The sequence below is a fragment of the Sceloporus occidentalis genome, unplaced genomic scaffold, assembly GCF_023333645.1.
Source record: "Sceloporus occidentalis isolate IW3139 unplaced genomic scaffold, rSceOcc1.0.p SCAF_3, whole genome shotgun sequence".
Classification (NCBI taxonomy): domain Eukaryota; kingdom Metazoa; phylum Chordata; class Lepidosauria; order Squamata; family Phrynosomatidae; genus Sceloporus; species Sceloporus occidentalis.
In genome coordinates, this window is record NW_028316983.1 from 118,108,126 (window position 1) to 118,132,425 (window position 24,300).

A 24,300-nucleotide genomic window follows, 5' to 3' on the forward strand; every position below is an offset into this window, starting at 1 on the left:
TTTCCATTTCCCCAAGGTTATTAATGTATATGAAATTTAGCATTGTTAACAATTCAGTTTAATCCATCTTTCTGTAAGAAAGAGCACACACTTTTCCATGCACTATTGATTTTACATTATATATTTACTACAATAAAGAGTTATGTATTCCATTAATTTATAATACAATAACATCCAAAATCCACAAAACAGCGATACCTTTATTAGTCCAACCAAAATGGATTATCAATAGCATTACTCTCAGAGCAATCTACTTTTTATTTCTGTTTTCCCTGTAAAAATCAGTACCTGTTATTAAAAAAAATACTTAAGTGGCATCAAGTCTTGGATAGTTTTAAACAATAATATATCATTTGCTTTGGTAACTTATTCAAGATCTCCAAAGAAAATTGGCTGGCCTAAGAAAAATCTGGTGATAAATGCTAAGACAACCCTATCATTCTGTACAAGTTAACAAAAGCTATGTTTTATCTTTCTCGTGCTAACAAGAAATCCAAAAGGTTACTGATAAATAATGAATGTTAGAGCTCAGGCTTACAGCTTCTGCCCAAATTCCCAAACAGATCACTGATGTGAAACAATGCGAAAAGCAGTCTTCAATTTAAGAGTTTTGTGCATGAAACTGACTCAAACGCTGCCCCCACCAAACATGTCTTCTGCTGATATAACCCAACTGGTGCATTGCAGATGCTTTAAATGGCCAAGGTCCATAGGTGGTTTCTCTTCAGATAAAAGAAGATTGATTTAACTCAGGGAGAAGTTTCATCCTTCTATCAACTGGTCATTCAAAACTTAATTGCATTACACAGCTGAAGATCACAGGAGCTTAGTGCATCCATATAGTATAGCTATTGCTTTTCAGGCTGATTCATCTGGAACGTTAACTGCTGGATTTCTGGAACATGGCCACATAGCCCAAAACCCCACAAAAAACTATGGATGCCGGCCATTAAAGCCTTCGACTTTACATACGAAGAACAGTAACTTAATTTCAACTACTCCAGGTACATGAAACCTTTCAGTTCAGTCCAGAAATGTCTATATTATTACAGTATTAGACACTTCTTCAATTACTATTATCTTTTATATAGTTTTCACTCAGAAAAAGAAAAAGCTGTTTGCTCTGTTGACTTTATTGGTACAATCATGCATCCAACCAATAGTAGCAGCGTACATGAACTAGTATCATATGCGTATTACAAGGCACAAAAATTGAAGAATTAATCTATCGGTACTTCTCTGTTGCTGCCCATTGTCTCCAAGATGCTGCACTGATTCTGGCTCTCAGTAGCCAAATAGGATTTCTATGTAGCTGATTTGTCTCCAAATGGCAAAAGTGTATGGACTGGATCAGGCAGCACCACATCCCTAAGGATCGGTTTACCCTCTTTCTCTTACACTGAAGGACCATAACAAGTGGGATATGCACGCCCTCCTTGAGTGATGACAGAAAATAGCAGCTTAGTATTTTGAAACTTGTTGGTAAAATGGTGTGTTGTAAACGCCAGAAACTGAATGGATAGGGATGGAACAAGGGATGGAACAAGAATGTATAGGGATGGAACACCTTTTCCCATATGTTCCTGCAATATCAAGATCTCACCCCCCCCCCCAAAAAAAATCTGACAGTCTAAAAGCACTTCACTATGTCTCCAACCATTCTAGATTAATGTATGCACATTATTTTGTGACTTTTGAGATATTACCTATGATGCTTCCTGTTAAAAATATATATCCTGAGTTCATCATATCCTTATAGGATGTTGACAGAAATTGAGATTTATTCCCTGTGGAATAATTCAATCTTGGATCAGGTAACAAGGTGAAAGTGGGTTTCTGAAGTCACAAAATTGGGTTTTTCTGCACAGCTACATTTCCCTCTCTGATTCTAAGACCAGGGCTCTGAAAAATGCCATTCTAAACCAGAGCAGGCAGGCTCCCATCTTCCCTAACCAGCACAGCCAATGGTGAGAAATGGTTGGAGTTGCTGTCCAAACATTTCTGTGCTCTAACCAGGCTTCATAGGATTAGCCCAGCCTGGCAGAGAATTTTCAGCAAACAGCAAGCAAACATTTTACCATTAAACGACCGATCATCCAAAATGTGAATGTCCAAATGCCACTATCTCTGCCACAAACACACACTTTGTTATTCACTGGAAAAACCTGCAGTATATGCCTAAAAATAAGTGAAAGAAAGCCTCATCTAAGTATTACCAAATGCAGTTACAAATGTCCAGAATTATCCTCATATTGGTCACAGAATTACTTGAAGAGAAAATTATTGCCTGGAGTAGAAAAAATTAATAATAGATTTGTGAACACATTAAAAACCATTCATATCACAAGAAAACAGGTAGCACTGAAAATAATAGCATCTTCTGCTAAAACCAAATAGATAGGCACAAAAGCCCAAAGTCACAAACAGAAATAAGAAAGAAAAGTATGTGGCACGTCATGTTCAAGGAAAGTGTGACAATATAGATTATTCACTATCAAAAAGCATAGAGAGTAAGATGTTCAGCTCTGGTATGGGCTGGGTTAATAATAATCTTAATATACTTGAAAATGTTGAGCAGAAGATTCACACTTGCAGTGTTCTCACTCCCCTTGCCTCTAGCAAAAGCTGTTAATCCCCAATGAATCAAGAATGAAATCTGGCCTATACAAGGATGAAGAAAAGGTAAACTCCTTCAGCAGGCTACAATCATTAATTTTGCTTCCTAAGGACTCATTTTAGGCCTGGTTCTCCCTCATTTGCAACAATTACAGCTTTCCAAAACACAAGGGAATCCCAGAACCTTAGTTTGTCTTCTTTCCAATTACAGAGAGAGGGCAAGGCAGGCTGCCGTGTTACTAATTATGGCTTCGCTATGGTACAATATTTCTTAGTAACTGACACCCTGATTAGGGAGATGTTTGCTTTAACAGCTTCTATCCCTCCAACTGCACTTTTAATGAATCCTGGGCTATAAAACACATACGCCATCAAAACCCTCTGGATTTTCAAAAATATAAGCACTGAACTCCTAAAATGAAAGGCTGATTTTATAAGGGAACTGCTCTTAGTCCAGGGCTTGAACTCAAAGACACAGACGGTGAGAGCCTCACGAAAGACTACTTAGGGATAGAATCCTGGTGGAAATGAAGGGAGCGAAGAACTGAAAGTGTTTCACATACTGTGGTCATCATCAAAAACAAATCCTGAGGTGTATGGAAGTTGCTTATGCTTTCTAAGATGCCCCAAAAGACTGGTTGTTACTGTTTTAGTATAACCATCGTTGTTGTGTGCCTTCAAACTGTTTCTGACTTATGACAACCCGAAGGCCTTAATGGAGTTTTCTTGGCAAGATTTGTTCAGAAGAAGTTTGCCATTGCCTTCCCTTGAGGCTGAGAGCATGTGACTTGCCCAGGGTCACCCATTAGGTTTCATGGCTGACCTTGGAATCAAACCCTGGTCTCCACAATTGTAGTCAAACACTCAAATGACTGGATTTCTGTATAAAAATGACTGAACTAGAAAGTACAATTTTAAATTTTTAGATTATTTTACAGAATATTTTCCGTTTCAAGAGACATTCAAAGTAGCTTACATCCTCCCATAAATACAAATCAGTCCCACTATAAGAAAGAACAAGTATTAAAAACAAAAATAACAATAGTTCCCGATTGGTAGGGAACAATGACTCATTGTGTAACAAAAATTGTATAAGGGTCAGAGAAATATATGGGTTATTGCCATATCAGGGGTCCACATCCTTCCCTTGATGTTCAAATTGTAGCTAAAATAATGAATAACATCTGGACAAGAACAAAGGTGATGGACCCCGGGATCCCATCTGTAATTTTATTTATTTATTTATTCATTTGCTTTAAAAATCCTTTCACTCAAAAAAGAACCCATTTAACTTTAATTCACAGTGATGCCTTAGAAATGAGTAAATGGAAAACTGTTTCCAGTTTTATCATTTTCTCAATTATGATTATGTACTCACAATGAGAATGGCAGTATACATTTGCTGTGTGTCTTTACACAACATATCCAACTATACAGAGTATAAATTATTCCATCTCCAGGATAAAACTTTATAGTTCTTAGCGAAGAAGGGAAATAAGCCCTAGAATCACAGAGTTGGAAGAGACCACAAGGGCCATCCAGTCCAACCCCCTGCACTTTTAAGGTACAAAGAAACAGCCTAACTATTGAAAATTACAAGACAAATTATTTAATAGACCTACTACTTCAATACAATCTCTGATCAATAATTTCATTTTTCATAAAACATAATGCTTGTTTATGAAGACACCACAGATTCTGTCTGCTGGTGTGTACACATGCATATGTGTGAACAGATTTGGGATGGGGGCAGAATAAACTCTGCACTAGGATTTCTGTCCTGGCTATTTTATCTATCCTCTTGTACTTTTCAGCATTTGGTGTCCATTCCAAAGCTATTTTGGGTGCAGCTGTTGCCTGGACCGCTGGTAGCACATGCTGCTTGCTGCCATCTGTTCTCTTTTTTTCTGTTCAGTCACGTCCAGTGCTCTCCTTCACAAGATCATCTCCCATTCTAATTTTTAAGAGGGACAGGTAAGTATGCAGCTCACTGGAAAGCATGCCCTTCATGCAATGAACTTCATCAATGATATTATACTCTTCCAGAGGTTTCTTCTGCTCTTTCTATCCTTGCACTATCATAGTGCTGCCTTTATAGTAGGGCATGTCTACATATACTGTAAAATCTGGGTGGGCTCCAAGTTTTCCAGATTTGCAGCAACTCTGAGATTATTAGCGTGAGCCCTTGCTATCCACTGGAGTTTGGTTCCAGGACCTCCTGAGGATGTCAGAATCCATGGATGCTCAAGTCTCATTAAGAACAGTAAAATGGTGTCCCTTATATAAAATGGCAAAATCAAGATTTGCTTTTTGGAATAAATATAAATATATAATTTTAAAGCAATGTATAGTTGAATCTGTGGATACAGAGGGCCAACTGTGCTAATGACACCGAGGCACACTGCTGCAAATTCAGCTTAAGGGACCAAACCTTCCCAGTTCCAAGGTCACACAAGGTAGGAGCCCTGGTGGCGCAGTGGTTAAATGCCTGTACTGCAGCCATTTACTCGAAACCACAAGGTTGAGAGTTCAAGACCAGCAAAAGGGCCCAAGCTCGACTCAGGCTTGCATCCTTCCGAGGTCGCTAAAATGAGCACCCAGACTGTTGGGGGCAAATTAGCTTACTTGCTGATTAGCTTACTTGCTGTTCACCGCTATGATCTTTGGAATAGCGGTATATAAATAAAACAAATTATTATTAACTATTATTAGTTTCTCAGTCATTTCTATCCACACATCTGTGGCCGTTCCACTTTATTTCTTCCCCTGCCTGTCAACCATGCAAACATACTCATTTCCAAGGTGGACAAGGATACTCCTCTGCCTCCTTTTTTATGACGGGAAGACTGGACTTCAGCCATTGCTAAAGCTAAGCCAAGCAGTTAATTGGAGGTGTGCAAATACAGGTATAAATATCTACCAAGAAGATATACTGACACCCAGTTATGCGTACAAAAAAGCAGCACCCTTCAAAACTGGTGTTTCCAACCTGGGGTGCCTGCACCCCCAGGGAGTGCAAGATAAAATTTCAGGGATGTGTGACAAAGAGTGGCTTGTGTTATGAGTCATCACTTATTTTTTTCTGAAGAAATTAGAATCTAATTGCTCAATTTAGATTTGCATTTTATGTACTGACTTAAAAGCTTTTGTTTTTTTTTTTTAAGTTCACTTTGCTCACTTGCAGTATTGCATGTGGTTCAATTTGTGGTTCAAAAATCAGAAATTAGACTTCTTCATCTTCAAATATGATATTACTTTTGTAGGGTGTGTGGATATTAATCAAAAATTTCCTGGGGTGTGAGGCATACAAAAGGTTGGGGAACTACTGCTTTAAAAAATGATGAATGAGATGCTCAAACTTCTTGCCTCTTTAGAACAATATCATGGCAGGAATGATTATTGCATTGCCATTCATATCTATGGGCTAAAAAACTGCAGCACTCTATAAGTACATTTAAACAATGTGACAAGCCAGGGATCTGTAGAAATTCTATCTTTTCACAAATGAACATCACGTTTGTGTTACTGCGCACTCTTGTTTAGAGCAAGAACAAGCTAAAGCTCCTTGGACAGGGTTCCTGCCAAACAAACCACTGAAAAATCTTGTTTGGGTGTTCATTTGTCCCCCCACAAAAAAACTGTAGGGAAGAGATGCAGGATCTAACCTTTTCCCCTCCACTCCTGATCTCTCTGTGTTTCAGGAAAGGCCTGAAAAGGAGCTGGAACTGTGTCATGTTGAATCTTGATTACAGAATCCCATACAACTGAAAATCCTGATAAGACTGACATGGAGTTTTATAATCACCTTAATTTTTCAGCTCCAGTTACTCCTCAGACTGTCCTAAACACATGGGGAGATTGGGGTGGGGGGGCTAGGATTACACATCCCTTGTTCCCTCTCCTTTTAAAGAGAAATGAAGAACAGTACATTTTAAAGAATCCAAGTTTGTTTTTGGCATCTCCTTTGGTATGTAAGAAGGGAGCAATCCAGAGACATGAAGTTGTCCACTGTTAGATAACATGAGAAAAAAGCTGTAGGGTATAGGGTCCATGATATGCCTAGCTCAGGGATGAGGAATGTATAGCCCTCGAAATATTGTAGAAAAGCCCCAACAACATGCCACATCACACAGTTACTCACCATTTTCTAGGCTGGGTAGGACTGATGAAATTCCAGTCTAACAACACTTGTGGGGGCACTTATTTCCACTCCTGGTCCTATTGCAAGTGGGAGCAAGTAAACAACATGCACCAGCCTACCTCTCATTGATGACAAGTCAGGGTCCCTGCATATTGCTACCTTACCATGTCATCAACATACATTCATTACAAATGGAATCCTTCTACAGAAATGGTCCCTGGTATGTTTTGGGCATCATCTGTTGAGTCCAAACCCAGATTGAAATGGATCTTGATAATCCACTTCATCCCAGAATACATGGAATTGAGAGGGCATCAGATGCTCCAGAAGCTTGCCCCCAAAAAAGGGATATTGGAGACGACCTTATAGTTCTCCAGGATGGAGGAGCCCAGGGTAGACTGTTTTCACTAAAGGTTTCACCGCAGTCTCTTCTGGGCAAGATGAAAACCCTCCTTGCTGTAGTGAGGCACTGAATGACAATCTTGTTTGTCAGTTTGACAATACACATCCTTTGATAAATTAAAGGCATATTTTTTGTGTCACTTGTCATCTTCCATTCTCTTTAAATGTTGAAATGGCATTTCTTTCTCTTAACAATACCTAGAATGTGTTCTTGAAAATGCTCAGAGATGAGTACCTTGTCAAGGGAACACAAGGTAGGTGCTTCAGAAACACTGTCTTGATTACTGTAATGCAAAATGCTAATTACTAAGATACAAGTACACTTCTACTTACAACTGCAGTTTATTAGCAACATAACTTGTTGATTAAAAAGTGTCTGGGAAAGGATTAAAAAAAATGTACGCACAACCACTTGTGAAATTTTCCAAGCAGGAAGTCAATTTTGTTAAATGACTTGCCAAATCAAGTCATTCACTTGTATCATTTCAGCAAGGCAAGACCAGATATTGGAACAATGAATATTGATATAATAAATAGGTGGTACAATATACTGTTGAGGCATTTGCACATCTGTGTCTGAAAAATTGCAAGGAACTGGTGAGATGACCATTAGGTGATATGCTAAGAGACAAAGTGCTGTAGAAACAACAATAGGTAGGCACATTTATTTCTTCATGCATCTGGCTGGTTTATATATGAGATACTTGGTGGCACCTGAGTGTAGTATCAAAAAGTGTGCACTAGTGAAAAAAGATTATACTTTTCCTTCTGGCTTTTTTGTCTCCAATCTGCCTTTGCCAACATAAGTAAGTGGACAAGGCTGGGGAGAAAAGGACTTGAAGTGACAGTGTGGTGAAGTAAGGGATGGGAAGAGGCAGAATTTACTGATTCATTTACAAGCTTGTATTACACTTTTTAGCACAAATGTCAGTGATTCATCTGTGCATACCTACACAATTTGTTGCTGGTGTCAAAATTCCATAAATGCTATTTTAAAAACAGGGGGGAAGATTTGACCAATGTGGGGGCAACTGCTCTGCTCCCAGTACAAATAGTTTGGCTTGAGCTGGAGGTCAGTTGTGAAAGATACTTGCACTGTAGCACAAATGAACCCCCAAGTCTTCATTTACAATTGAACAAAGCAAACATGGCAATGAACTCCTTCCATCAAGTCAAGTTGATCCTCAAACTGCAAAGTAACAGAACTGTCATAAAGCACGTGAACACAGAACCCCAGTACTGAGGCACCAATGCTTTAACTACTGGGGCACCAAGATGGAGGGAAAAGGACTCAGACAAAGGAAAGGAATCTCTAACCACTTGCAACATTTTTTAAACCTCTCCCCTTTCCCTTCACCACTTTTGCTGGGCCATTTTTTCCTCTGCTAATGTACTTTCATCATACCTTTGCTTTGTAGTGGCTATCTTAAAAGCTATTACATTAAACTGAGTGAGGAGTCTTACGACAAAACAGTAAAAATCAAATATCTATGGACAGGTTGCAGCCTAGTCCTTGCAAAAGCCAAGAATTTAGGAGTCTCATATGAAAATAAAATCATAACTAAGCAGGTCAAACAAGGAGTAGGAGCCCTTTAAACAGCCTTAAAACAATGCTGCACTATTGACACATGCTGGGATAAATGGCTATAAATTCCTGGGTTGCTCAGTAACCTGAAAAGCACACAGTTGTCCAGTGCTATAAAAAAACATCCCCTGGCTGGGAACAAAACAGAAACTGCACTAATTCAAATAAAACCAACTCCTTCAAAGTTATTGAGCTGTCCAACATTCCTTGACAATGCCATTTCTATACGGCCTTCATGGGAATACTCTTGAAAGACGATCATTCAGACAAAATTAGTACCGACCTGTGAGATGCTATTTCTTGAGCATGGAATGTGATTTTAGAGAAAGCAGAACTTCTTGTTCTGGTACAACTTACCAAGCTTAGTAGCCCCCTCTGGCGGATAGTCAGGAAATTGACCCTCCGAAGGAACACTCACAGTACGACGCAGACAACGCCCTTTGGTAGGCTCTGCTGCCTGCTCCTGTCCTCCTTCGACCGCCATCTGCACAATAAAAGGACATGGACACATTACCATCTTCTTTTCTTTCCATTTTTTCAACATAAGTAGCTGGAAGCTATAACAAGTTTTTCTTGTCCAAATGTCTTTCTATTGCCCTAATTGGAGAACAGACTGCTGAAGCAGAACTTCATAGAACATCTAGAGGATACCCAATCCAATTAGCAACCTAATTTTTATATGCCGTCATGAGGTTAGGACAAGATAGCATTTGGGTTACACGGACGTTACCATAGAAAGGCAAAATGTATATCAAGCTTGTGTTATTACTAATACCCTCTAGAAACTGAAGTGTTCCAACAGAATGTAATCAAATATAAGAAAGGCTGGTAGAAACCATGTACAAACATCCCAATGTGTTAGTGAACACGCCACAGATAAAACTTGGGACTTTGTGGGTGCCCAGCACAATTTTTACTACTAAACTGACCCAATTTACACAATGTATTTTCTGGTCTCAAAGAATAAAACAGAGAACAGTGACACTGTGTGACAGAAATATAATAACTGGTGAGGGCAGTGATAAAAAAGAAGCAGTCATGCAGTCATGCACAGACACCAAAATTGTGGCCTATACTGATTTAGTGTTGGTGTGTCACATTTCTTCTTACAAATACACCAGTTTTTCTAGATTATAATTCATTTCATGCTGGCTCTCCATGTTTGACATCCAGTCCCTGAGCTGTTACTCAGGGCTATATGGGAATGGGAGCAGATGGGCTCTAACTTTCCAAAAGCAAACACTCAGTGCTGTTAGCCAAGATTTGTATATGAAAGTGTGGAGAAGATTCAGGCACTGAATTATGAAGATACACAGAAAATCTATAAAATCAAGTTAATTAGGACGTGTGTGTGTGTGTCTCTGTGTGTGTGTTTTATAGCAATGTCTAATGCCAAGTAACAAAAGGAGTATACCAACGCTTCCTTCTTTTCAAAAGAGGTATATCCCTCCTGCACCTGAATGACATACAGTGGACCCTTGTTATACGCTGGGGTTTGGTTCCAAGATCTCCCGTGTATAACAAAATCTGTGTATGCTCAAGTCCCATTGAATATAATGACATAGCAAAATGGTGTCCCTTATAAAAAATGGAAAATCAAGGTAAATTTATACTTTTTTGGAACATTTTCAAACCGTGTATGCTTAAATCCGTGTATAAAAAATCCGTGTATAAGAAGGGCCGACTGTAGTATGATAAAGTCTATCCTCTAGACAAGTTACAAACAGGTTTTTTTGAAATGTTACACAATGGAAACGATATGAAGAGAGGAGTAGCACAGTTTGTCTCAGTGGCAGGAATAATTGCCTGCCCCCACACCCAGCTGTTTGACTACAACTCCAAGAGTTCATCACCATCATACTGATCAAGACTATAATCCAGCAACATCTGGACTGCACAATGCCCATCCCTGCATTATTCAAGACATTCTTAATGCACCTACTCACCCACATCACATGCATGAAATACTGCATCTGCCTCAAGTGCTGGCAGTAAGTATATTTCCCCCACCAATAAGATTGTTGCTTGAGCCCTGGGATAATGCAACATCTTGGCAAAAGAAGTTGCTATCTTGCAACAATAACAACAAAAATCCCATACAAAAAACTGAACAATGGCACTATAAAGACGTCTGTTGTCTTCAAAGGTTCACACAGTTGTGCTTGAGTTTTTATCAGGAGCCATCATCATATACTAATCACACTTTCAATGTATAGTAACCTCCCACATTTCAATATTTCTTTCCATAGAATAACATTACTCACATCCTTCTTGCATGGCAGCTGAAACAAATCCTCACATAATTATATGACCCAGATTTTAAAGAAACTTCCAGATATATATTCTGAATGTGATCATAACCAGTATTTTGCTCATTCAAAAATGTGCTTTCCCTTCTGCTATATCTAGGAGAGATGGACACCTTTGCAGTCAAAACTCTAATCACTGATAATTGCAGAAAACTCAAATCCACATACCATACATAGAATCATAGAGTTGGAAGAGACCTCAAGGGCCATCCAGTCTAACCCCCTGACATGCAGGAAATCTAAATCAAAGCATCCTCGACAGATGGCCATCCAGCTTCTGTTTAAAAACCTCTAAGGAAGGAGATTCCACTACACTCCGAGGGAGATTGTTCTGCTTTACCTTTATGTTAGAAGCAGCTGCATGTTTGATTAAGGAGAAGAGAAATGGTCACAGACCTTTAGAGAGAATCACAGTATCATAAGAGTTGGAAGAGTGCACATGGTCCATCCAGTTTGGTTCCTTGCCATGCAGGAACACACAATCAAAGCACTCCCAACAGATGGCTATCCAGTTTCTGTTTAAAAACCTCCAAAGAAGGAGACTCCACCACTCTCTGAGCCAACATTTTCTCCACTGTTGAACAGCTCTTACCATCAGGTAGTTCTTCCTAATGTTGAGGTGGAATCTCTTCCTGTAGTTTGAATCCATTGTTCTGGATTCTATTCTCTGGAGTAGCAGAAAACAAACTTGCTCAATTTGAATATGACATCCTTTCAAATATTTAAACATGACTATTGTGTCACTTTTAACTTTTTCTTCCACAGGCTAAACATAACAAGCTCCCAAAGCCACGCCTCACAGCACATGGTTTCCAGACCTTTCATCTTTTGGTTGCCCTCCTCTGGACACAGTATTCCAGGTGAGGTCTGACCAAAGTAGAATAGAGTGGTACTATTACACTACACTCCTATTGATACAACCTAGCATCATATTGGCTTTTTAGCTGCTGTGTCACACTGTTGACTCATGTTCAGCTTGTGGTCTATGAAGACTGCTAGATCCCTTTCACTTGTACTATTGTCAAGACAAGTGTCACTCATCCTCAACCTGTGCATTGCACTTCCCCCCACAAAGTGTAGTACCTTACCTTTTCCCTGCTGAAATTTATTTTGTTAGTTTGACCCAGCTCTCCAATCTGTTAAGGTCATACTGAATTATGATCCTATCCTCAGAGGTATTGTTTAACCCTCCTAATTTGTGTCATCTGCAAATTTGATGTGTATGCCCTCTATTCCATCATCCAAGAAAGCATACACACACACACACACACACACACACACACACACACACACACACAGGATATCCCATCAACAATAGATACCTGTATCATGTTGAGGTAACTACAAACCAGTAACAACCACAACAAACCAACAACCAGCAACCATATGTCACTGCTCAGCTGCGATTTCTACTAGAAATGGCAGATCCGTTATCTGATGTTAGTTAGTTATAAATACATCCAATCCTGGAAAACATCATCCAGGCACCCATGAGTCCAACAATTACACAGGGCAAAATATATTATGCAAGACCACTTAAGGAAAGACAATAAAAACTACAAATAGTTACAATAATCTATAATCAATAATTGTTATGATAAGGAATAGATTTTCTGGTTGCTCACAAGCACAGGCTGCACAGCTCACAAAACATAGCCAGCTGCACTACTGCATATTGCACCAGAAGGACCATGTCAATATTTTTTGTCAATAAATAACTCTCCAAAGCAAGGGAGAATCTTGAGGCATGTTAAAGCCCAACACTGTAGTGTAAGCCTTTATAGCAATAGCAAATATATTTCTATACCGCTTATCAGTGCACATAAGCACTCCCTAAGCCGTTTACAAAGTGTAAGCTAATTGCCCCCAACAATCTGGATACTCATTTTAGCGACCTCCTCGGAAGGATGCAAGCCTGAGTCAAGCTTGAGCCCTTTTGCTGGTATTCAACTCACAACCTTATGGTTTGTGAGTGAGTGGCTGCACAGTACAGGCATTTAACCACTGTGCCACCTAATAATGTGATCTGTAGTGTAAAAACATTTATGTTTGTTATGCGGTGTGTGTCTTCAAGTTGTTTCTGACTTATGGCAACCCTAAGGCGAAACTACCATGAGTTTTCTTGGTAAGCTTCTTCCGAAAGGGTTTGCCATTACAGTGCGCCCTTACTTTACACAGGGGATCCGTTCCGGACTCCCCCGTGTAAAGCAAATTCTGCCTTTGCTTGAGCCCCATTTAAACGAATGGGGCTTGTGCATGCGGCGGTGCAGTGATGCGCACACACCATGGATGCGCACTCCATTGTTCCCTATGGGACGAACCGCTCCTTCTCCCCACACTGCTTTCAGCATATCTGAAAGATGCATAAAGCACACCTGCGTATGACGCAGGTGCACTGTACTATCCTCTGAGGCTCAGAGTGTGTGACTTCCCCAAGGTCACCCAGTTGGTTTCCATGGTCAAGCAGGGATTCAAACCCTGACTACCACCAGAGTCATAGGCCAACACTCAAACCACTACACCATGCTGGTTCTTAACTTTTATGTTATACTAAATCAATTAGTCTTTAGTGCCACAAGACTGTTTTCTGTTTTAGTTGCAACTGACTAACATGGCTCCTAGCCCTCTGGAAACATGTCAGAATTCATGCTAAGGAGGTACAGGATAGGTATGCTTGCTTAGAGGTAAAGATTTAGCTCCTGCTAGTAGTGCACCTCCACTGAATCAACCTTGGTGAAGAAGTTATAACAGGGTGCCTTTCCCCTTTGTTCCTGCATTGCAATGGATTTATAATTAGACTAACAGCATTTGCAAAAGCTTTAAGCAATTGTTGTCAGTACCACCTCCTCTCAATTGCAGAATTAGCAAGCAGCTGTCACAAAGTGGTTAATGTCTCCTAAGGGCCCCAAAGAGAACTACAAAACAGCCTTTGAACCGCTGTTCCATTTAACAACATACAAACACACGCAGCCATCCAGACAAAGCTTCCTTTCACTTATTAGAAGACACTGTTGACATTCAGCTAGCATACGGTTATGAATACCGAGTGGATGAAAAATTCCAGTTAACATCGTGCAGATTTCTTTTTCAAGTGCAAACACCCATTGTAAAACAATGAAATGTTAAGCCAGCAATTTATCAGTAACAATCAATGCACTGCTTATGGCATGGGAAAGGAGATCCTTGTACAGAGCCATCAACTGAATATACATTGCCTCCAATTTGGGGAGCAATAACGGAAGGAACTTAATTTTGGTTACCCTAATAATTTACTTCAGAGCCACTCCATGTTCCATACTTTCTTCTGCAGTTGCTTTGTATTACAGCGGCATCTATCTTTTCTGCCTGCTTCTACCAGTGTTTATCCCCTCCCCTGCTCAAGAGCCCTTTCTCTACTTTTACTCACCCCTCACCCTCTCTCTATCTCACTCTCTCTCACACACTTTCTCTTCCATAGAAGGCAAGCCATTACATGGATACTCAATAAAAAGTGTCGGAAGGTATTTGAAAAGGATGAAATACAAGATAATTCATCATAGAAGATCAAGTAAACTTTTTTCGAGCCCACTTTTCATCATGAAACCCACTGAAAAACTCATTTCTGCAATGTGCATTCCTATATGCATAATATATCTTATTCTGCATTATTTATTCCGGCCAATCAAGTCCTGTCAAAGAATAAGAAGCTATTCAGTCAATGCACCCCAGCTACTAGAAATCTTACTGAGCAAGTTGATTGCCTATAAAGGGACATTGCCTCAGAGCCAGCGTGGTAGAATTGGTTTGAATGCTGGACAACAACTTATGGTTCAAATCCCAGCTCAGCCATGGAAATCCACTGGGAGACCTTGGTAAGTCACATTCTTTTAACCTTGGAAGAAGGCAAAGGCAAACCCCTCTGAATAAATCTTGCCAAGAAAATCCGTGATAGACTGCCATAAGTCAGAAATTACTTGAAGGTACACAACAACAACAACAACAACAACAACAACAACAAGGGATTGCCTCTTCCATATACTCTGAAGCATCTTTCCTCAAGCACAAGGGTTAAAACTTGTGCTCTCATACATGCTGGACCTTCCCCAACCTTTGCCTCTAAAAAAACAAGAAAGAAAATCTGAGATCAGTATGAGACTCTAAGTCAGAGTCCTAGGTTAGGCTCTAAGGATTGTCTGTGCTCTTAATCAAAGAAGCATAGTTGAGATATGTTGTGAGTCTATTCTAACAGATCGAAACATCAGAAAGAAACTCTGCTAGAACATGGCCACATAGCCCGAAAAACCCACAAAAAACGAAACATACCTATTTTCAACATACCTCAAGTATGCTGCACACCTTATGGATCAAGAGTCCTTGCAAGTAACTTCTTACAGAGCTTTTGTAAGAGAGCTTTTTAAGCTATCTGAAAGAGCATATCTTCCTCTATGAGTCTGCTGTATGTTTAAGATCTTCGGGGAAAGGCTTTCTGTCTGCCCTACTTCCCTCTCCAGGTCTTTTGGAGAGGAAAAGGCTAACCCCTCTGTGGCCAACTTATGAAATTCCTGCATGCAGAAGGCTCAGTTGCCCTGTCTGCTCTCTTTCCAGGTAGAGACCTTTTTTTAATTTAGGCAGACCTTTGGCTCTCAAGTTAATGTACAAGATTGGGGACGGGACCAGTTTTTAAAAACAAGAACAACTCACGCACCCCAAACCTCCAGTTTATTTCATTTGATCAAGGTCTTTTTGTGTTAATGTTTTAATGAAAAAAAAATAATTCTGTTTATTATATTAATACTGTGAAACATTATTTCATGTATTAGAAAGTTTGATGAACCATGTTTCAATGGTTTCTGATATTAACAATACAAATTTTTTTGGCTTTGATATGATTTCAATAAAACCCAATTTTTTTACTATTTATTAATCCAATTAAATATGAATATATGTAGACTACACATAATAAAACAAAGTACTGTATTCTCAGAGACAGATGAATATAAGAATAAATTAATGTTAAGCATTAGTCCTACCTATTACTTATAGTAGTATAAGGTTACACCAATATAGGGTACGGTTGCATCCATACTGCAGAAATAATCTAGTTTGACACTTTAATTGTCATGGCTCAATGCTATGGAATTCTGGGACTGGGGGTATGTGAGACTACCACCAAAACGCTTCTGTAATCTAAAAGGTTTTGAAAGATATGCTGCACAGATACAGGATTACGCATGTGTGTGAGTTACAGAGACTGTGGCCTGAAACACACAGGTGGCAAAGAACGGCCAGTAAGGGCTGTTTGACAGTGGAACACACTCCCTCGGAGTGTCCCTCACCCACAGTCTTGGTTTTATCTTTGACTCTTCTCTGTTGTGTATCCCTCAGATCCAGACCACAGCCAAGGCTTGTAGATTCCTTTTGTACAATATTGCTAAAATCCGACCATATCTCTCTGCCTCTACTTCCAAGATCCTGGTCCATGCCCTAGTGGTCTCATGACTCGATTACTGTAACGTCCTCCTGGCTGGGCTTCCTCTTTCTCACCTCCGTCCTTTAATCTCTGTCCAGCGTTCAGCTGCACGCATTATCACTTCCACCCACTGCTCTGACCACATCTCTCCTGTGTTGGCATCCCTTCACTGACTCCCCCTTTCCGCATTCAGTATAAGCTCCTGCTGTCGACATTTAAAGCCCTCCATGGACTGGCCCCTCCTTACTTATCAGACCTTCTTTCTCCTCACCTTCCCACTAGGGCCCTCCGTTCTGGTAGTCAAGGTCTGCTCTCCCAGCCCAGGATTTCCTCTGCCCCATCCCGGATTCGCCCCTTTTCACTTGCTGCCCCTCACTCCTGGAACCTTCTTCCCCCACGAGCAAGAGCCATCACTTCTTTAACCAGCTTCAAAACGGAGTTGAAAACCATCCTGTTCAGAGAAGCCTTCCCAGGCATTGCATAATTGTCGCTTACTATTTGATGTCCTTTTGGTGCCTGTTTATCGAACCATTTCCTGTATTGCTATGTACTGTATATGTATTATCCTACTTGAGAGTATGTATTTTCCCTGGAAGAAGATTAACCATCCATTATGAAGCCAAGCCCTCCCTCCAGTCCATCTGCCTTGGTCCAGGCCTCGGAGGTAGAGAGGAATTGCTGGACCTCTTACCTTTTCCCTCCACCACTCCCTTCTCCTTTTGTGTCATGTCTTTTTAGATTGTAAGCCAGAGGGCAGGGAACCGTCTAATTAAAAAGATTGTATGTACAGCGCTGTGTAAATTTACAGTGCTTCATAAATAAAGGTTAATAATAATAATAATAATAATAATAATAATAATAATAATAATGGTGGAGTCTCCCTCCTTGGAAGTCTTTAACAGAGGCTGGATGGGTATGCTCTGATTGAGAGTTCTTACATGGCAGGGGGTTGGACTGGATGGGCCTTGTGGTCTCTTCCAACTTTTTGATTCTATGTAGTGACCACATGGCCTGGTCTCAAAGCAGGCTGTCACCACAGACATGGAGCCAGTAGCCGGCAGGAGTAGATTAAATCCATTCCAGGAAGGGCTGGCTCTTCTGTTTTTTTGTGTGTCAATTTTTTAACTAAAATTTCTAGACTTATACATGAATATATAGAGTGTTTTAAAAAATACTCCTGAATGATAATCTCCTGACAAGTTAATTCCATTCCACAGGCTACAGTTTAAAAAAACATTATGAAAATGAAGCCAATCTAATATTTTCTACTGCTCTCTTTTGCTACTCCTAGTTTAGAAATGATTCCCTCATTTAAAAGCTGGGATATTTGAAATCCCCACTCCCAAAAGAACAGATCTGTGGCTTTCAAATTATGTTTTAATGTACCTCCAAACTTACTTTGTGATACAAGTAACAGCAGAGAGTTTCTGTAGAAGAGACTGTCTATAATTTTCAGGGTAGAACTGGAGGTGTTTCAAGCACACACAGTTCATGCATGACACTGGTGAACCCACAAAAGACATAGTGACTGATATGCCACACGAACTGAAGATGACACTGATAGTCAAACTAGAGAGCAAGACCAAAGCCAATGCAAGATGGTTGAAGTGAGGCAACTGGGAAGTTCTAGGCAGAGAGAAGATCTGGCAAGAAAGAAGTATTTCATGATCGCTGGTTTCATGTTTGCAGCGAGCTAAGCTGGGATATTAAACATGGAATCCAGAGCCTGCAAAAGTTAACTTTTCGGGCTACTGTTCTGTGAATGCTCCAGCAAGTGTGCTAGTTGGAGGTTTCTGAGAGCTGTAGCCCCAAAAATATTTTCAGCCTCTCTAATACAGAGAGAAGAAACTATAAAAAGCTTCTTATCCTTTCTGCTCTGGAATTTTCACACAGGCTGAGTATTAATGACCACATGCACAAGAATTCTGTCTCACTGTCTGCTGAAAGAGGTGGATGGTGGTTGTTGGGTCAAGAAGATTCAGAAGATTAAGTTATGAAAGTAGGCAGGGATTTAGAAAATTTTAGAATCTCTGTACCACGTGGATGAAGCAAAATCTTGGAAACTGAAATTTCAGAGGCTACAGACCACACCCCAACAAAGAATATTCATATTATAAAAAGATTTCATTTTATATAAACAAAAATTATTCACCATCTTTTATGTGTATAATACAGCAGGAAACGCAAATGGAGCAAATACTGTATATAAAGGAAGGGAACTTTTCCTAATAGAACTTAGCTTCTCACCTCCTTCTCCCTGTTGAGCAGCACTAGCTGGCTGTCAGTCAAAATAGAGTATTTGGTCTCCCATACTATAGCTTCTGAATCAGGAGACTGGCCACAAGAGAGCCTGTGGGTTGGAGGTCCTTTCACATCTAGGAAAAAAAAGAGAGAGGGCACAGTTAAAATATTTCATCAGGTTAATCACTGTACTCAACAGTTTCTTAAGGGAGAGGTTATTCAGCTCTTTCCTGTACTGAAAAAAAATATGCATTTATCAGATAACCACAGCGGCCCTTTGTACCTCCGATCTATGTCCCACCAAATTCAGTGGCACTCACTGCCTTTTAAAGTTTAGCTAGGTTTCGACGCTAAATATGTTACAACGTCATTCATTTATTGAAATATTTGCAAAACAACCCCCCCCCCAAAGCTTGCATTTTGCATTTTCACGCATCAGTCTGTTAAAACAAAAACCTGTATTAATGTGAGAAATACAGTGTCTGCAACAGCATTCAAGCATTGTGCAAAAAATACAATTTGGTAGATAATACAAGTTAATGATCCAAAAGCAAATACTACACTGTCAAGTATGGGGTTGTTGTTTTTTTAATAGATGAGACCATTAATTGCTTCCAAATTGAGAAGAATAGCTCTTTTCTTGGCTTCTATTCACCATCGTGATTGTTTTGAACTGCTGGGACCATTCTAAGCCCTTCAAGTCAAAAGGTGGGTTACAAATTTTAAAACCAAATAAAGAGCAGACCACTGAGATTTAAGCTAAATAAGACAGATAAATAAATGGCAGACCTGTTCTGGCTGCCACTGAGATTTGTTAATAATCAAATCTATAAATGTTCCTTTTCCATGTGCCCCAGAACTGCTTTCTACGTGAGTTTTAGCATGCAAGCAAGTGCAAATAGTGTGATATTGTTAAATTTACCACTAGGGGTGGTGAATCCATAGCTGGCCTGTTTCTAGGAAAATGCACCAGAAAAGCTCAAACAACAGAGACAAACATTTAAGGATGGCCCTCAGACACCACTAATAAATATAAAAGTGTGAACAACCAAGTCCTTTCCCCTCGTTGGCCACCTCCTCCTACTGCATCTTCTTTCTCTAGATGTTAGCGATTCAGCTCCTTGGATGGCAATGGCTTTGTCACCAACTGTTTGAAGTCTCTTCACTGGCCTCCTATCATACTTCATACTGCTTCGAATGAGTTAGACAAGTGAAGAAAACCATGGCCCTCCAGATGTCGTGAGGCTATTAACTCCCATCAGCCCTTACTATTGCTAGGACTGAAGAAAATTGCCTTCCCACAAAACATGCATGCCTATGATCTGAAGAGAAACCATACAATTATCTAATTCTTACTTTTAAATTCTCATCTTCAGCGATGCTTGACCAATCTTCCAACTCCAATGACACAGTTTTTGGTTGACCTCATCATCAACAAGCTCATTTCTCTCCCCCGCCCTTCATTTTTATCTCTTTTGTTATGCTTGCTTGTCTCCTAAGGCACAGACATTTAATTTAAACCTCTCTGACCCATTCTACATTCATATTACTCCTCATTCCGTCACCATCTGACATCTCTCCTCCTGGCAGCCTTTGACCTTTCCTTTCATTTTGCATTTCTAATGGAGACTGCAAGATCTCTGGGCAAAGTTCCCTGTGTATACCACATACACAACTTGCATTAACGGTGACATGATGTAAGAGCTCAGTGTGTTACTAATCAACATTAATAATGTGCTAATTTTGTTTTCCAAGCACAGAGGGATTCGTTGCCAGTATTATAGTTCTTACTTACGTTTACAATTTATACTACCATTGCAAGGATCTAGTCAACTTTGCTTGGCTTGCTTCACTTATTGTTGATCTTAGTTTACTTTACTATCCAATGCAAAAATTTAACCTAAAAAATCCATTATAAGCCTGAAGGCAGGGACTCTCCTATTTTTACTGATGCCCAGGTCTCTGTGGCATCCTTTCTGGCTGAAGAGCTGAGGAGAAATACCTTATATTAATTTTGATTGACTGTTTTTTCTCCCAGCACAGGACTCAGAGATATCAGTAAAACGATTTTCTGTGTTTCTTTTCTTTTTCAAAAGTTTTATAGCTAGGAACTGGGTTGTTGCTTTGATGTATGGCCTCTGCAATCATTGAGTTAAAGTGCCACGGCATGTTCTACTACAGTGATTCTAAAACACCACAACAGCCCTAAAGACATTTCAGCAACAACAATAAGCCCTAGCTTTCTCCTCCTGTGCCTCAGAGGAGAGCCAACGTTTGTTCAGCTGCTGTGCTTCCAAGCTACTTGCAGTTTTAATACTGGATTATATGCAAAGGTTTTGACACTCACATAATAGTCAGTAGCAGTACCTGTACTTTCTGTTTCCCAGAAAACACACTCGTTCCATGGGATAGACTATTGCCCTTTGAACTAGTCATATACTTTCAATCCTCATTAAGTAGAGGTGCTTTGGCAGCAGGGAGCAGGCATGGCATGGTTTGGCATCTGCCAGGAGCTCAGTGGGGCTCATCACCAGCAGGCATCTGACCAACAGTGTTGCCAGCTTCCGGGGAATTCCCTGGAATCTGGGGAATTTAATTAATTTCTTTCTGGGATTTTGACTGAATAATAATAATAAACATTGGGGAATTCCAAGGATTTTGGTAAAACATTCCGGGGAATATCTTCAAGGCTTGTTGGCAACACTGCTGACCAACTGTGGCAGCTGCCATCACGCGTGTGGCACTACTGCAGCTTTTTGTTTTTGCCTGCCGCAGCAGCAGTTTCCTTGGTGGGTGATGAAGCATTTAAAAGGGAAGTGAGCCAGGTCACTGCTTGGCTCTTCTCTGTGGTAAATGCCTGCTATTCTACGTTACCTGAAAAGCAACATCTAACATCAACTGCACTACATTTGGGTATAGGTTTAAGATGGTGACCAGCCAGCATGGAGCACTGTGGAGTACTGGCTTAGCTTCCATTTGAAAACGTTGTCTCCTAACCAGACAAGTTCATGCATATGATTGATAGTGGAGGGATATGGTCATAGCAGCACAAGGTGGCATTCATGCCTGACATCATCTATAATGAAAATAAATTCAACAAATTAGCCTGACTACATATGGCTCAAGTCCCAGTGATTTGAGAAACTGTATTCTTCCTTACAAACCTGCCCATGCTTTGAGGGGTCCATCTCTCTGCCCCACCATTTTCACAGGTACTTTTGGTGGACACACAGGAGAAGGCCTTTTCAGTGGCTGTCCCCAGGTTCTGGAACTCCCCTTCTAGGGACGTTAGACTGGTGTATTTTCACATACAAAGACTTTTCGGTTTCAACAGGCATTTGAGAATTGATTTTATAAGGTCCGTCCTACTTAAACAATGTGCTGATTTTTCCTAATTGTTGTACTGGTATATGGATGTGTGTGTGTGTTTAATAGTGCATGTTTTAATCTGGTTTTAATTTTTTATTGTTTAGTCTCTTTTTAACATTCATATTTTGCCAATTTTATCAATGTGTTTTTTAATTTGTAATAAGCTGTTTTGAGTCCCGAATTGGTAAAAAAGGAGGGATCATCATCATCATGTCCACTTAAGTCATCTGCAGTTATGAAGGATTTAGAAAGAAATACAATTTTAGATGGGAATGTGTGTGACTTTTTTTAAAAAAAGTAAATAAGTGTGCTTTTTTGTATCTTTAAAAATAATCTGTCACATATTTTCTAGTACTGCCTTAACACTTTAAAAGTGTTCAGATCATATGGTGTTTGTGTATTATGGTTTTAAAATTATATTGGATATAAAAGGCATGTGGGGTGCAATACTGAGTATTTGGGGGGCATACTTTCATATTTGTTTTTTTTTTAATAGAAAAGATTTGATAAAATGGTAGTAGAAACCTAAACATGATGGTAAAGAGCATCTATGCAACTGCATACTTTCTGTGCTATACAGAACAATTTATTCCAGATCTGGGATAGGAACTGTGCAGCCCTTCCAGATGTTACTGAACTGTTAATCCTAGTGTTACTCACTATTGACAATACTGGCTAGGGTTGCTGGGAGATGCAGTCTAGCAACCTGTGCAGGGCTATCCTATATACTATTAAGACACAGTTTAAAATGAAACACTGAAAAGCTAATTTGCAACTGGTTTAAAGATTGTACATCAACTTTCATTGTCGTTCGAGGAACAATGTGAAAAAGTTACTAGCTTTTTCTTCTAACTACAAAAAGATCCACCACTATTTTAGATCAATGAATCATACTTGAATAATATATGGTATTTAAATCCACATGGCTTGTTACTCTCTGCTTTGGAGACTGTGATTTGAATTAACCACATCCATGAGGTTCCTTATCTCCAAGGATGAAGGTCTTTTCTTTCCACTAGATGGCAACATATCCTTCCCTTTTCTTAAACTGCGAAGCTAGCCCTAGCTTTCTCTTTGGATACTTCAATCACAGTCTTATCAAAATGGTTTTTAGAACTCATAAATGGGTGAATAGGTGAGCTTATGTGAAATCTGAGAAATGAAGGGCATCCTAGCAGCTTTGTGGAACTGTACTCCAGTGGTTTTCTGTTTTATAGCAGAAATACATCCATATCACTAGTTCCATACTACCACATTTATAATAATTATTTAATAAAATCCTAATTTCCATATCAGGTCTTGTGTGCTTCAGGGGAAGTCCTTAGGGCTGAGACATTCTGTTCTTCTTTGGATCCCTCCCCCCACGAAAATATCACAGGTTTTCATCTAATTTGCAAGTTTTATTTTACACTTATCTCAATTCTACCAGAGTCTTGTGTACATTATTCATTTCTCACTCAATAAAAGATGCCTAACCCTAAAATTTCCTCTCAAATCTATTAATGAAACTATTCGTTGATATGTTTTGCATGAGGTGCCACTCCCAATTCATTCAGAAAGTGTGATTAGCAATCAAGAAGGGAGTGTTTTTAAAGCAAATTTGAAATGAAGCAGCGTAAAATAATAAAAGGCTGGATCTGAATTTTAAAGATATGCAACTACTTACCAAGTGAGCTATAAGCATAACAGGGTAAGCTTGCTAAACAAGCTTTCCTCCAACCTGGTGCTCTCCAAATCCTATTCCCTCAGCAAGTGTGGTCAGTAGTTAGCAATTCTAAAGTTTATAGTCCCAAACATCTGGAGTGCACAAGGGTGGGGCAAAGTGGCACTGAACATTCAAAGACATACTAAACCATTTCTTCTAAGCTTGTTGAATAGTGAAACTAGAAGGAAAGTGTCAGGCAAGAGTGGGACAGGATCCTGATTTTATTCTTCCCTGCAAACCCAGCCTCTCTCTTGTTTCTCAAGGGTAAAATTCTCCTTCTCAAGGTATGTAACATTAAATTTGACTCTGTAGTCATCCAGACAAGAACGTTTATTTTACAAATGCTATCCTTGGAGGCATTTGTAGGATAAAGCGAGAATCCAAGGCAGTTGGAGGCAGGAATCATTTCCTGTATTGCTATGTATTTTATATGTATTATCCTAATAGAGAGGTCCTTTCCCCACCACCACTCCCTTCTCCTTT

At 39.7% G+C, this 24,300-nt stretch overlaps 1 protein-coding gene across 4 annotated transcripts in view; it reads right to left on the bottom strand.

Annotated features, from left to right (window-relative positions):
- The window catches only part of LOC149316626 (ras GTPase-activating protein nGAP-like), a 280,129-nt gene that overhangs the window by 136,320 nt on the left and 119,509 nt on the right, over positions 1 to 24,300 (bottom strand). For all 4 annotated transcript variants that reach the window (XM_089515961.1, XM_089515960.1, XM_089515962.1 and 1 more), the window contains exons 2-3: positions 18,750 to 18,877; positions 9,102 to 9,228 (exon numbers count right to left, since the gene is read on the bottom strand). In XM_089515961.1, coding sequence (XP_089372087.1) covers positions 9,102 to 9,228; positions 18,750 to 18,877 — 255 coding nt within the window. The remainder of the gene's footprint in view (positions 1 to 9,101; positions 9,229 to 18,749; positions 18,878 to 24,300) is intronic.